General features: G+C 49.1%; 2 protein-coding genes across 2 annotated transcripts in view; both read left to right on the forward strand.

The window, feature by feature from the left end:
* CPTP (ceramide-1-phosphate transfer protein) overlaps positions 1–1,454 on the forward strand; it is a gene marked incomplete at its 5' end in the record, with an annotated part of 1,614 nt that extends 160 nt beyond the window's left edge. The window contains one exon of the mRNA XM_017743975.1: positions 9–1,454. Coding sequence (XP_017599464.1) covers positions 9–308 — 300 coding nt within the window. The remainder of the gene's footprint in view (positions 1–8) is intronic.
* Positions 1,455–1,758: 304 nt separating this feature from the next.
* Positions 1,759–8,008, forward strand: TAS1R3 (taste 1 receptor member 3). Its single transcript, XM_008641229.2, has 6 exons — positions 1,759–2,840; positions 3,764–4,064; positions 4,645–5,424; positions 5,587–5,790; positions 5,878–5,998; positions 6,482–8,008. Exons 1-6 carry the CDS (start codon positions 2,659–2,661, stop codon positions 7,414–7,416), a joined length of 2,523 nt encoding a protein of 840 aa, XP_008639451.1. The 5' UTR covers positions 1,759–2,658; the 3' UTR covers positions 7,417–8,008.
* The last annotated feature ends 4,795 nt before the right edge of the window (positions 8,009–12,803 follow it).

The following is a 12,803-nucleotide window of genomic DNA, read 5'->3' on the forward strand; positions in this document are numbered from 1 at the left end:
TGCACCGCGCCCTGCGCTGGCTCCAGCTCTTCCTGGAGGGGCTGCGCTCCGGCGATTCCCGCACCTCCGTGGTCTGCACCGACGCCTACCACGCCTCGCTGGCCGCTTACCACCCCTGGGTGGTCCGCAAGGCCGCCACCGTGGCGTTCTGCGCGCTGCCCTCCCGCGACGCCTTCCTGGAGATCATGAACGTGGGCCCGCGAGAGGAGGCCGTGGCTATGCTGGGAGAGGCCATCCCCTACATCGGCGATGTTTACAGCATCACCCAGGAGCTCTTCGCACAGCACAAGCTGCTCGACCTGCCCTGACAGCGAGGGGGAGGCCACCGAGCCACGTTCCAGCGGGACCGGGATGAGCCCAGGGTGAAAATCACATTTTCACAGAAGCACAAGCCTCTGACGCTGGTTATTTCCACTTTTTCTTTCCAGCCTGGAGTTGAGGAGTTGGCCAAACTATTCAGGATGCCTCACTTTATAAGGGAAAAATGTGGACCAGTTCTTTTTTTACATCTGTCAGTTTGTGTGTAGAACTCTACAGTTAGGAAAAAAAAAAAAATCCACATTAGGATGAGCTGCTAAGGGATTTTTTTGGTTGTTGTTGTTCCCAGCAAGGCTGGGAGGGGGGTGTTTTCCTTTTTAAGCTAAACTTCAGCAGCCTGTGTGCATTTACAGCAATAATTCTGGCCTCGTGTGACAGCCCAGAGTTGAGCTGTGGTGTCTGAACACGTTTCTATCCCATGTGAGCTCACCTGGCCACTTTGGTTTATACAAAAATCCACCTGGGGGCTTTGCTGGAGAATATAATCCTGAGCAATGCACGTGGGAAAGGCAGCTCCTTTCCCTGTCACAGGCACCCCATCACTGCTGCTCATTCTGGGACCCCAGGAACTGAAGGAGGTGGGGGTGGATGTTGCTACCTTAAAGAGAAAGCTGGGCCTGGAGCAGGGATCCATCCAGCAGCACCTTCTCTGTGTGTCACATCCCTGCCTGTTGAATCCATGCTTTTTGCACTTGGGATGTGCAGCAGATTTTAATCTGTGCTGCACAATCCCCTTTATCCAGCCCAGGCTGCAGCCTGGAGCTGTTTGCCAGCCATGCCTCTGAGTTGTGTTCTTATGCGTTGATTTTATTTATGAATGTGTCAAATGCCTACAAAAAAAACGATTTCTCTGCCTCTCTGGGGGAAAAGCCACACTTGTACTGTAAATCACTCCTTTGTGATGTTTCTGGCTTCTACTGCAAATCACTGGAAGAGCCAGAGGATGTCAAATGGGATTTCCTGAGCTTTTGGAAAGCTGGAAAAGCACCCCAGGGTTAGTCCAGGATGACAGGAACAGTCGGGGTTGTCCCACAGGGTGATTGGCTCTTTTTGGCCTGATGTAACACTGAAAAATTCAGGAAATCACTATTACCTCATGGAGCCTGGACTAACTCGACATTAAATGATGCAAATAATGTGTTTCTGAGGAGTGTCCTCTGTGGGATCACACTCGGGGGGTGTGGTGGTGGAAGGGACATGATTTACAGTGTGACCTACTCACACTTTCTTTCCTGGAAAAATCTGTTTTATTTCCCTGGAGATCAGCTGGTATTTCACCTGGGCAGTGAATGAAATGCCTTAAATTAAATTAAATAATGTGGGTCAAGGGAAAAAATGGATTTAGATCTCTTGAAGTGGTGGTATGGCAACAAGAAAAATACTTTTTCTCCCTTGTCACATTCATTCTCAACTACTCCTCGTAGGAGATAAATATTAATATTGAAGATGAACTTGCCCAAAATTCAGGATTGTGTTTAGAACTTATTTTAAGAAGTTTTACAGTTAAAGCTGACACTTATATAGTCCAAGAAAGGGAAAGTATCCTTTAAAAAATGCCAGTATGAACATACCTGGAAAACACAGCTGCAACTGGTGCTTCCCTGAAGTATTCCTGTATTTAGCTCTCTGCATCTGCTTCTCTTCCTGCAAGGAAAATATTCCAGCCTTGGAGCATCACTTTGGCAGCAGAAGATGTTTTCTGATACAGTAGAAAATGCAGGAAATTGAACTTTTCATTCAGAGCTGTCCTAAAATCCAACCCTGGACAGAAAAAATACAGCGATGGAACCTAAATGACCATGCTGTGAATTCGGGTTTAAACTGAAATTAATATCCCAGCTCAGTGTGAGGAAAAAAACTTAGATCAGCCAGTAACAACTTCCTAAAAAAATATCAGTATAGCTGAGTGACAGCTCCCCAACCTTGTGACCTAGGAATGGCCTCTGCAGGCAAATTTGTGCCATGCCCTGAGGAAGATTTGGTTATTTCTGTGATGAGGTGACCTCAAATTAAAAAAAAATATATACATAAAAATGACTGACAAAAAAAATCAGAGTGGGGCACCTGAGTTTTATCACCTCTGCCAGAGGAACCCAAATTTCCACAGCTGTCACAAGGAATGTGTAAATCACTCTGGTAAAGGCAGTCAGGATGAGGGCAGTGGTTTGCACGCAAGTGCACTCAGAGTGCACCCACTAAATTAAATCGAATCCATTTTGCTAAACAAATTCCCTGCCATTCCTTTAATCCCTCCGAGCTCTATTTAAAGAGGCTTCCCAGGAAGTGCTGAGCCCAGATTCCCTGCTCTTCTTCCCTCTCCCAGATTCCTTTTCCCCCAAAATGCTGGTGCCAGAGCTTTGGCTGTGCCTGAGCTTTGGCTGTGCTGCCTCCCTGAGCCCCTCGTGCCTGTCAGCTCAGTTCCACAGGCCGGGGGATTTTATCCTGGGGGGGCTTTTCCCCTTTGGGAAGGACACAGTGAACCTGACAGCTCGCTCCCAGCCCACCCTGCCGCTGTGTGAGAGGTGAGAGCCGTGCTGGGGTCAGCAGGGATGGGCAGAAATGGAAAATGAAGTGGTTCTGGTGGTGGTGGGATGGGACAGAGAAGAGCTTTGAGGGGTGGAGCACTGGGACATCAAGTGGTCCCAAAATGGAAATGTTTTTGTGTTTTCTTGATGCTGTCAAACTTCAACCCCATTTTGATGAAAGCTTTTAGCAGCAGTGGTTTCCTCAGAGCTTGAAATTGTTATTTTTGGTTCCACACCCTGCTCCCCACGGGGAGATCCCAGTTTGGGATGGTGCTGTTGCCTTTTAGGGGGTAAAAGGATGCTCAGCACCAGGCACAGGGCAAAGCAGGAGACAAAATCGGGTGGTTTGCAGCTCTGCCAGGGTGTGAGCAGCATTTCCTCCTCAGTTACACCCGGCTGGTTCCCACCACCACATCAGCACCTACCTGCAGCTCTTTGTGAGGAAAGTGAAAGGCCAGGCTGGTGTCCCTCCTCCTGCTCTGGCAGCAGCAAAGCAGGGTCCAAAATCCTTCCATCTTCACAGCCCCTGGGGCAGGGAATGTGCTCAGTGTGCTGACATATACAGAGGAGGAAAATCCCAGGAAAAATCCCACCTCTCTCCTTGAATTAGCACTCTGGGAATCGCTGGTTCATGGGTGAAGGACACAAAGTCTTGACTCTCACAGCTAAACTGGTCTCTACCTCTGTTCCCTCTCCTGGGAAGCTCCAAGGATTTATTTGCTGGCAGAAAGGATTAATTGGAAAGGTGCTCACACTCAAGAGTAGAAAACTCACAAGTGGGTCCAGGGATGCTCTGCTGACAGTGCCAGGAATGTCCTGCTCGGCCACAAGGATGCCAAGATGTCCAAGAAGGTGAGATGAGCTGATTCCTTTGTGACAGCACTGCCAGGCCACACAATTCCCACCTCCTCTTCCCTCAGGTTGTTCACGGACGGGCTGATCTGGGCTCTGGGGATGAGGTTTGCCATCGATCAGATCAACAATTCCAGCTCCCTGCTCCCGGGAATAACGCTGGGATATGACATGTATGACACATGCTTCGAGGCCCTGGTGGCCCTGCAGCCCAGCCTGCTGTTCCTGACCCGGAATGGCACCACAGGGATCGGGGTTCTCTGCAACTACACCGAGTACCAGCCCCGTGTCACCGCCGTCATCGGGCCCCACAAGTCAGATCTCTGCCTGGTGACAGCCAAGCTCTTCAGCTCCTTCTTGATCCCACAGGTAAAGAAGCTCTCTGGAGAAGCAGGAATTCTCCCTCTTGGTGGTTAAAGCACAGATTGCAGTCTCTCCTCTGCCACAGGTTTCCGGAGTGGTTTGGGTGGGTCATCGAACTGCCCTCCTGGACACACTCGAGTGTTTAATTTCCCTGAGAGAACAGAGCTCAGACGACTCTGATCCATGTAAAATGGGAATAACAGAGCTCCTGGAGGATCCCCGTGACAATCCATCTGTGATTAAACACTCAGTTACCACAACAGAGAGCTCTAATGATCAGGGAGGTTTACCCCCGGGGCTAAGAAATATCAGAGTCTTGGGTGTAAATATCAGAGTCTTGGGTGTATCGTTACACAGTCGTTAATTATCACTTCATTAGTGAAAAGGGACATAAAGGAGACAATTCATGGCTGTCTTGGTGAATGCAGCTACGACGGGCCCACCCCTTGGGATGAGTTTTTACCACCATCCCATCCATTTTTGCAAATTCAATGCACTAAAACTAAAGAAAAAAAAACCGGGTGAGTGACCTGGACTGTGGCCACTTCCCTCTTTTCCTCACTTCCTCTCTGTTCCACACACACAGGTCAGCTATGGGGCCAGCAGCGACACCCTCAGCAACACGGAGCTGTACCCGTCCTTCTACCGCACCGTTCCCAGCGACAAGAACCTGGTGGAAGCCGTGGTGCTGCTCCTCAACCAGTTTGGCTGGAACTGGATTGCCACCATTGGCAGCGATGATGAGTACGGCCGAAGGGCCCAGGCTCTCTTCCTGAGCATGGTTGGCAACGACAACGTCTGCATCGCCTTCGAGGGGCTCATCCCCACAGACCTGGCCGAGCCCAACGCCAAAAAGCAGCTGGAAGACACAATTAAATCAATTAACAGCACCAAAGTCAACGTCATTGTGCTGTTTGCCTTCAGCCTGCCAGCCCAGGCCCTGCTGGAGCACAGCATCAGGATGGGGCTGGGCAAGAAGGTCTGGATTGGCACGGAAGCCTGGATGCTGTCTGACATTGCTGCCTCCATCCCGAGCATCCAGAGCATCGGGACAGTGTTGGGCTTTGTCATGAGAACAGAGACAGTCCCTGGCTTCCAGGAGTACGTGGCTGAGCTCTTCGGCTCTGTTGAGCAGGAGGAGTTCTGCAGGGAGTCCAGGGAGCTCAGTCGCCTCATGAACGCCGAGGTGCTGGACACGCACTGCCGGCAGTGCGGCCACGTCACCCTTGGGGACATCAGCCCCATGCTCAGGGTGACCACGGTGCAGCCGGTGCACGTGGCCGTGTACGGCGTGGCCCACGCCCTGCACAGAGCCCTGGGCTGCACCCCCAAAGCCTGTCCCAGAACATCCATCAGGTCCTGGCAGGTGAGGAAAGATCTGAGGGGCAAACAGCTGGTTTTTGTCACATCACAGCCAGATTGTCCCAATCTCAGCCCTCCTAAGGGACAACTGATTCCAGCTTGCAGAATTATCCTCCAAACAAGAACGACTGTACCCAAATCAATTTTCATTTCATTTCCTCCCCAGCTGCTGCACTTCATGAACACCCTTCCGTTCGAGGTAAACGGCCAGAGCTTCAGGTTTGACCAATCCCACAGCACAAACACTGGATACAAACTCATCTTCTGGGCCTGGAGGAATGGCACCCTGACCTACCTGCCTGTGGGGGACTATGACCAGTCCCTGTACGTCCGAAAGTCCCAGATCCAGTTCCACACTGCAGATCAGAAGGTAAACATGGCACAATTCATTCTGATTTGTTGGAGATTACAATTCTCCTGAAGGTGCCTGGCTGATGCTCATTCCTGCCTTTGCCAGGAGCCCACATCCGAGTGCTTCAGGCGCTGCCAGCCAGGACAATTCAGACGAATAAAAGGATTCAACCTTTGCTGCTATGACTGCACAGACTGTCCAAAAAACACCTTCTGGAGCAGCACAGGTGAGGTCTGGGGAATTTAAGGGCTTTAACTGGATTATTCTATCTACTGGTTGAGGTAATGATGAGCTGGGAGCTGTGCTCCATGAGCACTGCCAGGTGTTCCCCTCCCTGTTCTGATCTTCACTGGGGACCTGCCCGTTGGGCTCAGAGGGAGAGAATGAGGACAACATCTCCAGAGGTAGGAGAGGGGGGTATGATGGAATTCTGGGGGCATAGGTAGAAGAGAGGCATAGGATAAAATTCTGGGATTGCTGGGGAAGGGAAACAGTGGCAGGAAATACAAGGATCCTTCAGGGAGGAGGGTGGAAAAGGAGAGGGTGAACTATCCCAGGGTTTGGAGATCCAACACGCCTTGGAGGGAGGGAAACAGGCAAAACACCACCCAAACGACCACCTAATCCCCGTCTGTGCTCCACCCCCGGGGCCTGCCAGGGGTGGCAAGTCCCCAGGGGCTGCAGGGTGGTCACCAGGCTCTCTTTGCAGACAGCACCAGCTGCTCCCCGTGCCCGCAGCACCAGTGGGCCCCTGCCCGCAGCACGCGGTGCCACGACCGCAGCGAGAGGTTCCTGTTCTGGGAAGAGCTCCTGGCCGTGGCCTTGGTGACCCTGATGGCCCTCAGCACGGCCCTGAGCTGTGGGACAGCGCTGCTCTTCCTGAAGCACAGGCACACCCCGCTGGTGCAGGTGTCTGGGGGTGGCAGGAGCCTCTTTGCCCTGCTCTCGCTGGTGCTGCTGAGCCTCAGCTGCTGCCTGTACGTGGGCAAGCCCAGTGACGGGCTGTGCACGGCGCAGCAGCTCTCCTACGCCCTGTGCCTCAATGGCTGCTTCTCCACCTTCGTCCCCAAGGCCCTGGAGATCGCCCTGGTGACAGAGTTCCCCCGCTGTGCCCCCAGGCTCCTGCGCTGGGTGACCCACAGCAGGGCCTGGCTGCTGGTGGCCGCGTCCCTCCTCACCGAGGGCTTGCTCTGCCTCTGCCACCTCCGGCTGGGCCCCGATTTCCTGGTGGCTGACTACCAGTCCCTGCCCAGCGAGGTGCTGCTGGTGTGTGGCACCAAGTCCTGGGCTGCCTTTGCCCTCCTGCATGGCTACAACAGCTGCCTGGCCTTCGCCTGCTTCCTGTGCACCTTCATGGTGCAAACCCCCAGCCAGAGGTACAACGTGGCCAGGGGCATCACCTTTGCCACCCTCATCTATTTCATCATCTGGATCTTCTTCATCGTGATTTTTGCCACGCTGAGGACGGTCCTCAGGGCTGTCACTCAGATTTGCACCATCCTGGCCACCACTCTGGGGATCTTGGTGAGCTACTTCATCCCCAAGTGCTACATCATGGTGTTTAGGCCTGATCTGAACACAGGGGATTATTTCCAGAACCTCACTGACGAGGAGCCAAAGGAGGACTCGGTGAACAGACAATAAACCACATCCTCTGTCACCTGCTCCTCAGCAGAAGCTGTTTTTGAGGAGATAATCCTGTTTCTGAGCACCCTCTGGCCCCAGGCACAATCACCACATGAACTGAGCTGTGAAAGCACAGGGCTCTGCTCAGCAGCTGGAGTCCAGAAGAGCAGCCTCCATCCTCTCTGGAAACACCTTTCAGCCCCCAAAAGGAGCCAAAAATAGGCTCAGTTAATGAAACAACCTCCAGAAATTGTATTTTACATCAATCTCTTGAGTCTGGCAATGTCAGCCAGAAGCATCACCCACACCATTTCGCTGTAAACACTCCTGATAATTTCCCTTTCTTATTAACCAGGTAACAGCTCCAGAGATACATCCAGGAATCCTTTCCCAAGCCTTGTAAGAATTATCAAATCTATCCAATAAAAGAGAAGTAAAAAGAACATTCTGACAGGTCACAGCAGTTGTGTGTGTGAGATAAAGGGGGCATTACCCATTCAAATCCCTGTTCACTCCATTTGTGTTCCATGGAAATCAGGGAAGGACACATGGAAATGAGCAGTGTGCAAATCCCACTCTCCAAAGGCACAGCAGGAGGTTCCTCCATCCCAAAAAAAACCAGGCAAAGGTCACCAAAAGCTTCACACTGCTGCCAAACAGTACCAAGTAAATATCCACTCATATCACCAAGATCTTTTCTTTTCCCCACTCATGTTCACAAGTAACTATTCTGCTCTTTTGTTCCTTAAAAGTTTTTCCATTTCTGCTCTTTTATTCCCTAAATTAAAAATTTCCCATCTCTCCACTGTGTGTTACTGGAATTTAATCAGTCCAGCTCAACTGAAGAATTTGCAAATTCATTTCAACCAATGAGTATTTTCATTCTTAAAAAAAAAATAAAGAACCTCTTGGCACGCTGCAGAGTTACTTGTGCCAGATTTTTGTGATCACCTGCATGCAAAATTATTCCTCAGTGTGATTAAAAAAACCAAAACTCTGACCTGGAGCCTGGAGTCCTTGTTCCTGGGGCCTGCAGGAAATCTTCACAACCATGTTGGTGCACCTGACTCTCAGTATTCCTTGCTCCAGGGCTGTGGTTTCAGAGCAGAGAAGCATTAAACAACTTTTTGATCATCATTCCAGAAACGGGGAAGGGAAAAAAACCCTGATTTAACTCCACCAGGCCCTGCAGGAAAAGGTTGTCCAAAATTATGATAATATTCACCTGAATTCTGATAATTTAATATCCACCTAAATGGGAAATGCTGGGATTTATGGCATTTAAACAATGCTTGAATCTCCCTTTGCTGTTTGATTTTTATCAGCTGGGATCAGGGAATCTGCTTCACCAAGCTCTGCTTTTTCTTTTTCTTTAGGCTGGAAAATTAGAATTATTTAGGCTGGAAAAGACCTTTAAATCTTGAGTCCAGCTGAGCCCCTCAGACCCCACAGGGAGCCTGGGTGCCCTGACAAACACAAGGCTCACCAGAGCGTGTCCCAGTGATCCTTGTTTCTGCTGGAGAGTCCAAAAATAGGGAATATTTATGTGCAACTGCTAAACAAACTGAGGGGTTTTCCCAGCACATTCATCTCCTGGGGCTGCAGCAGGAAAACCCTGGATATTAGAGCTCTCACAGAACCCCCCTGTACCTGAATAATCACCAACAAACTTCAGTGGCAGGGGAAAAATAAGATTTAACCAGTATTTCCTCCACCTTGATTAAAGGATAATGCAATACTGCAAAGAACTGAACACGTACGCTGTGGTTATCACATAAAATTAAAAGCTTTTTAGTGTTTAAAATAGCATTTACACATAAGCAGCTATATATTAACTATACAGACACTTGGGTTTTAATACAATATCTACAAAAAAGAATTCAATTATGCAATAGACATTTAACAGGAACAGTGCAGTCCATGCTAATAAGAGGTCACTCTTTGAGTAGAACCAATTCTAGGATAGGTGATAGTCTGGGTTTTTCATTATTTAAAATCATGTAACTTTGTTCCTCTACTGTACATAAAATTCTTTACATGTATTTCTAATCACTGATTAGAATTAATAATTTTAAGTCAATCTTATTACAATCCAGTTAAATGCAAAACAAACAAACAAACAAAAAAACCCCAAAACAATTACATCAACCCATGAGCTGTCAAGTCTCAGGAGGGGACTGCCCATTTTGGAGAGAACAAAAATCATAGCCAAAGTCAACGTCTGTGCATCATTGCTTGCCATCCAATAAAACCTTTGGATAAAGTGTCCAGGGGACTGTTTCCTTGGAAAAGCAGATCCATTAACAGGAGGTAAAAGACACCAGCATGCTTTTAAGACTATTTGCTAAAAGAATTTACTCCTCAGAGTTAAAATACTGGGTGGAGACGCTACCCCTGCAGATCCTGCCTCCTGTGGGTGGGAGATGTCATCCCAAAGTGTTTCCTCACCCTTTTCCATGATCCTCCAGACATCCCCGCTGCTGGATCTGAGGCAGGGATGTGTGAGCATTGAGCTCAGCTGCAGAGCACAGAATAAAAACGCCAAATTACTTCAGGCTCCTGTTGTGAGGGCATTTCCATGCCCTGCACAGCAAACCTCTCCCTGGAGCCACAGCACTCCAGGGCCATTAAACCAAAACTAAATTTCAGGCCCTGGTAGGAGAGAAACAGGTGGGCCTGCAGCACTCCAGCCCCCAAGTTTCCTTCCACCTGGCACAAATGCCTCCGTGAGCAGCTCCACTGGCACCAGTGGCACGTGTTCCTGCAGGGAATGCTGTGCCCAACAGGAGAAAGCGGCACAGGGGGCCCCCTGGTTGGAAAGACACATGCACATGCACTGAAAGGATGGGATCTGGGAAATCTCCTGCCTCTGTTCCCTTGTGGAAATGGAGATCTGGCCAAGATTCAGGCCCAACCTTGCACTGCCTCAGCCCAGCCTCTCCACGGTGGGGAAATGCAGGTTTTTTGGGTTGCTGTTCAATATTGCACTGTTCAAGAGGGGCACTGCTCCCTCCTACTCTCTCTGGAAACAGCAGGATCCAGCTGGAACAACACCCAGAGCATCCTTTAGCTGCAGTGGGTGAAGCTCCTCCAGCCTGATTTCCTCAGCAAACGCTTTCCCACGTGTTATGGATCCCCAGCCTCGCTCCAGAGTGACCCATGAGCACACACGTTTAGAACACAGCCATTTTTCAACATAGCAGCAAAGACCAGCAAGACACAGAACAGTTTCTGCCAACAGCAAAACCACGAGACAAAACAAAACCCCCAGCAGGTGTGTAAACTGCAACTCTTGGAAAAGACACGAGGAAATTAAACACGGGTGAAAGCTCAGCCCCCAGCTTTAATCCCTTTTGGAAATACTAAAAGGAGACTTTTTTTTCCTCCAGCCCTCTGAGTTCTGCCTTAAACAGGGCCAGAGAAATCATAATTTATAAGAGGCCAGAAAAGTTTCAATTAATTTCAAAGTAGAACCACTAGTGATTGTCAGTAAAGTCACAGACTCCTCAACGCTGTCTCCTGGAGACAGAGCAGAATTCCACCATTATTTTACCCTGATTTGCTTCGTTGCTTGAAGTGTCAATCTTTCAGAATAATTTACCAAGTCAAGTTTGCATCTTGTGCAGCTGGGAGGAGGAGGAGGGAAGGAAAAGAAAGGTCCTGTTGTACAGGACTTTAGGCAGGGCCACTTTTTTTGAGGAGCCATCCATGGATGGTAATGAAAGCTCTGCTTTCAGAAACCCTGGGCAGCTTTTTTGGGGGAGGTTTTTGTAAAGAAAATCAATTTAGAAGCCCAGAAATGGGCTGAGTGACACAGCTTCCCAAATGCCTGGCTCCCTGTGGAAGGAGAAATTGAGTCTCCCATCAACACAAACACCTGGAATCTCTGACAGAGGGAGGTGTTTGCACAGAGGTGGGAAAAGGAGAAGAAGTGAAAGACCAGAATGAAACGGACAGTTAGGAGAGTCAGTTTTCAGGGTGATAAATGAACTGTGTGTGTACAGAGAGAAAGATGTTCTCTTTTCACATCCATCTTGGATATTTACCCAAAAAGCATGGAACAGACCAAAAAGAAGCTTCTCACCAGTGAAATGCTTATTTACAGTCAAGACTGATTTTAAAGCACCTGTCCTAAATCCTGCCAGCAGCAGGGATCTCAGAGAAGAGGATTTAACCAAGGGATGGCCCCATGATCAAATGCCACTGAGTGGCTGCAGCTCGTGTCCCATTAAATGAGCCACTGAGGCAGAGGGTGGCTGTGCTCACCATACCTTAAAAAAGCTTCTTAAATATCACCGAAGGTTCCTGAATTTACTTTCCAGAGCCTGAGAGCAGAAAATACCCAGAAATTAAATCTTGGGGATATTCAACAGCAGCTGCTTCAGGCAGAGCTCCTCAGCAGGGTGGGTCTCACTTGGTGCCAGGGGTAAGGATTTCTTTTTGTACCATTTCTGATCTGTTCTCAGACACCCTCACAGCTCCCTGCCCACAGCCAGCCCTGCCTGTGCTCAGAAATGTTCCTGGGGGAATCAGACATCTCCAGGTCTCTGCTTGAACAAATAAAGAGAAAGGTTCTGGTCAGAAAGGAAGAAAGGAACAGAGTGAAGAGCCACGTCCCAGTGGGAGCCAGGATTTCCCAGTGTCTCTGCTGGAATGGGATAAACAGCCCCTTCAAAAGGGAAAAGCTGACAGAATTGCAGCAATTGTCCTGTTTCTGTGGGAGTAACTCCTCCAACCTGCAAGCAAGTGCACATTCAGAGGGAACAGCCACACCTGTCAGCAGGGATGTGACTGAAATGCCCAGGAGCCGACTGCAGCTGGGAAATCACTGCTGGGAAATAAGGAAATAACTGAAGGAAATAACTTTACAAGTTCTGCACAATGAACACATACAGTAGCAAGACTCCAGCACTCCTTTGATAGAATATCTTTAAAAAAAAAACCCCTCCAAGAACCCAAGAAAGATTGATTTATACTCCCTACTCAGCAGAAAGTAGCCACAGCTTTGTTTTCCTCTAGGAATTGCTTGGATCCTGCTCCTTTCCAAGCACTTGTGGGTGCCATGTCTGCTTAGAGCTATGGATGCATCCAAGAAACAGCATTCCAAGGCAGTATCCCAGATACCAGCCAGCAGTCGTTTTGTCCTTGCAAGAGAAAAAGCAGGGAAAAATAAAAGTGCTCCTATGCATTGTCAGGAATTTAGAAGTCATGTGAAACAACAGTCCTCCAATCGGCCCAAAAAGACACAGTAATTCCATTGAAGTAGGTGCCACAATGACCAAAGCTCATTAAGATGTGAATATACACCAGCCATTCACAATCCAAAACAAGATGGGGAAGGGGGGGAAAAAATAAAGATAAAGAAAAGATGCCATCGATTTGCAGATATTTAAAAATCCCAGGTG

Source organism: Corvus brachyrhynchos, unplaced genomic scaffold (genome assembly GCF_000691975.1).
Source record: "Corvus brachyrhynchos isolate BGI_N302 unplaced genomic scaffold, ASM69197v1 scaffold68, whole genome shotgun sequence".
NCBI classification, from domain to species: Eukaryota; Metazoa; Chordata; class Aves; order Passeriformes; family Corvidae; genus Corvus; species Corvus brachyrhynchos.

Bases quoted from the DNA above. Each gene is read 5' to 3' on its own strand.
- TAS1R3 (XM_008641229.2), top strand. From the start codon at position 2,659: ATGCTGGTGCCAGAGCTTTGGCTGTGCCTGAGCTTTGGCTGTGCTGCC. The intron at 2,841-3,763 runs GTGAGAGCCGTG...CTCTTCCCTCAG, and splicing joins ACCCTGCCGCTGTGTGAGAG to GTTGTTCACGGACGGGCTGA. The intron at 5,999-6,481 runs GTGAGGTCTGGG...CTCTCTTTGCAG, and splicing joins CACCTTCTGGAGCAGCACAG to ACAGCACCAGCTGCTCCCCG.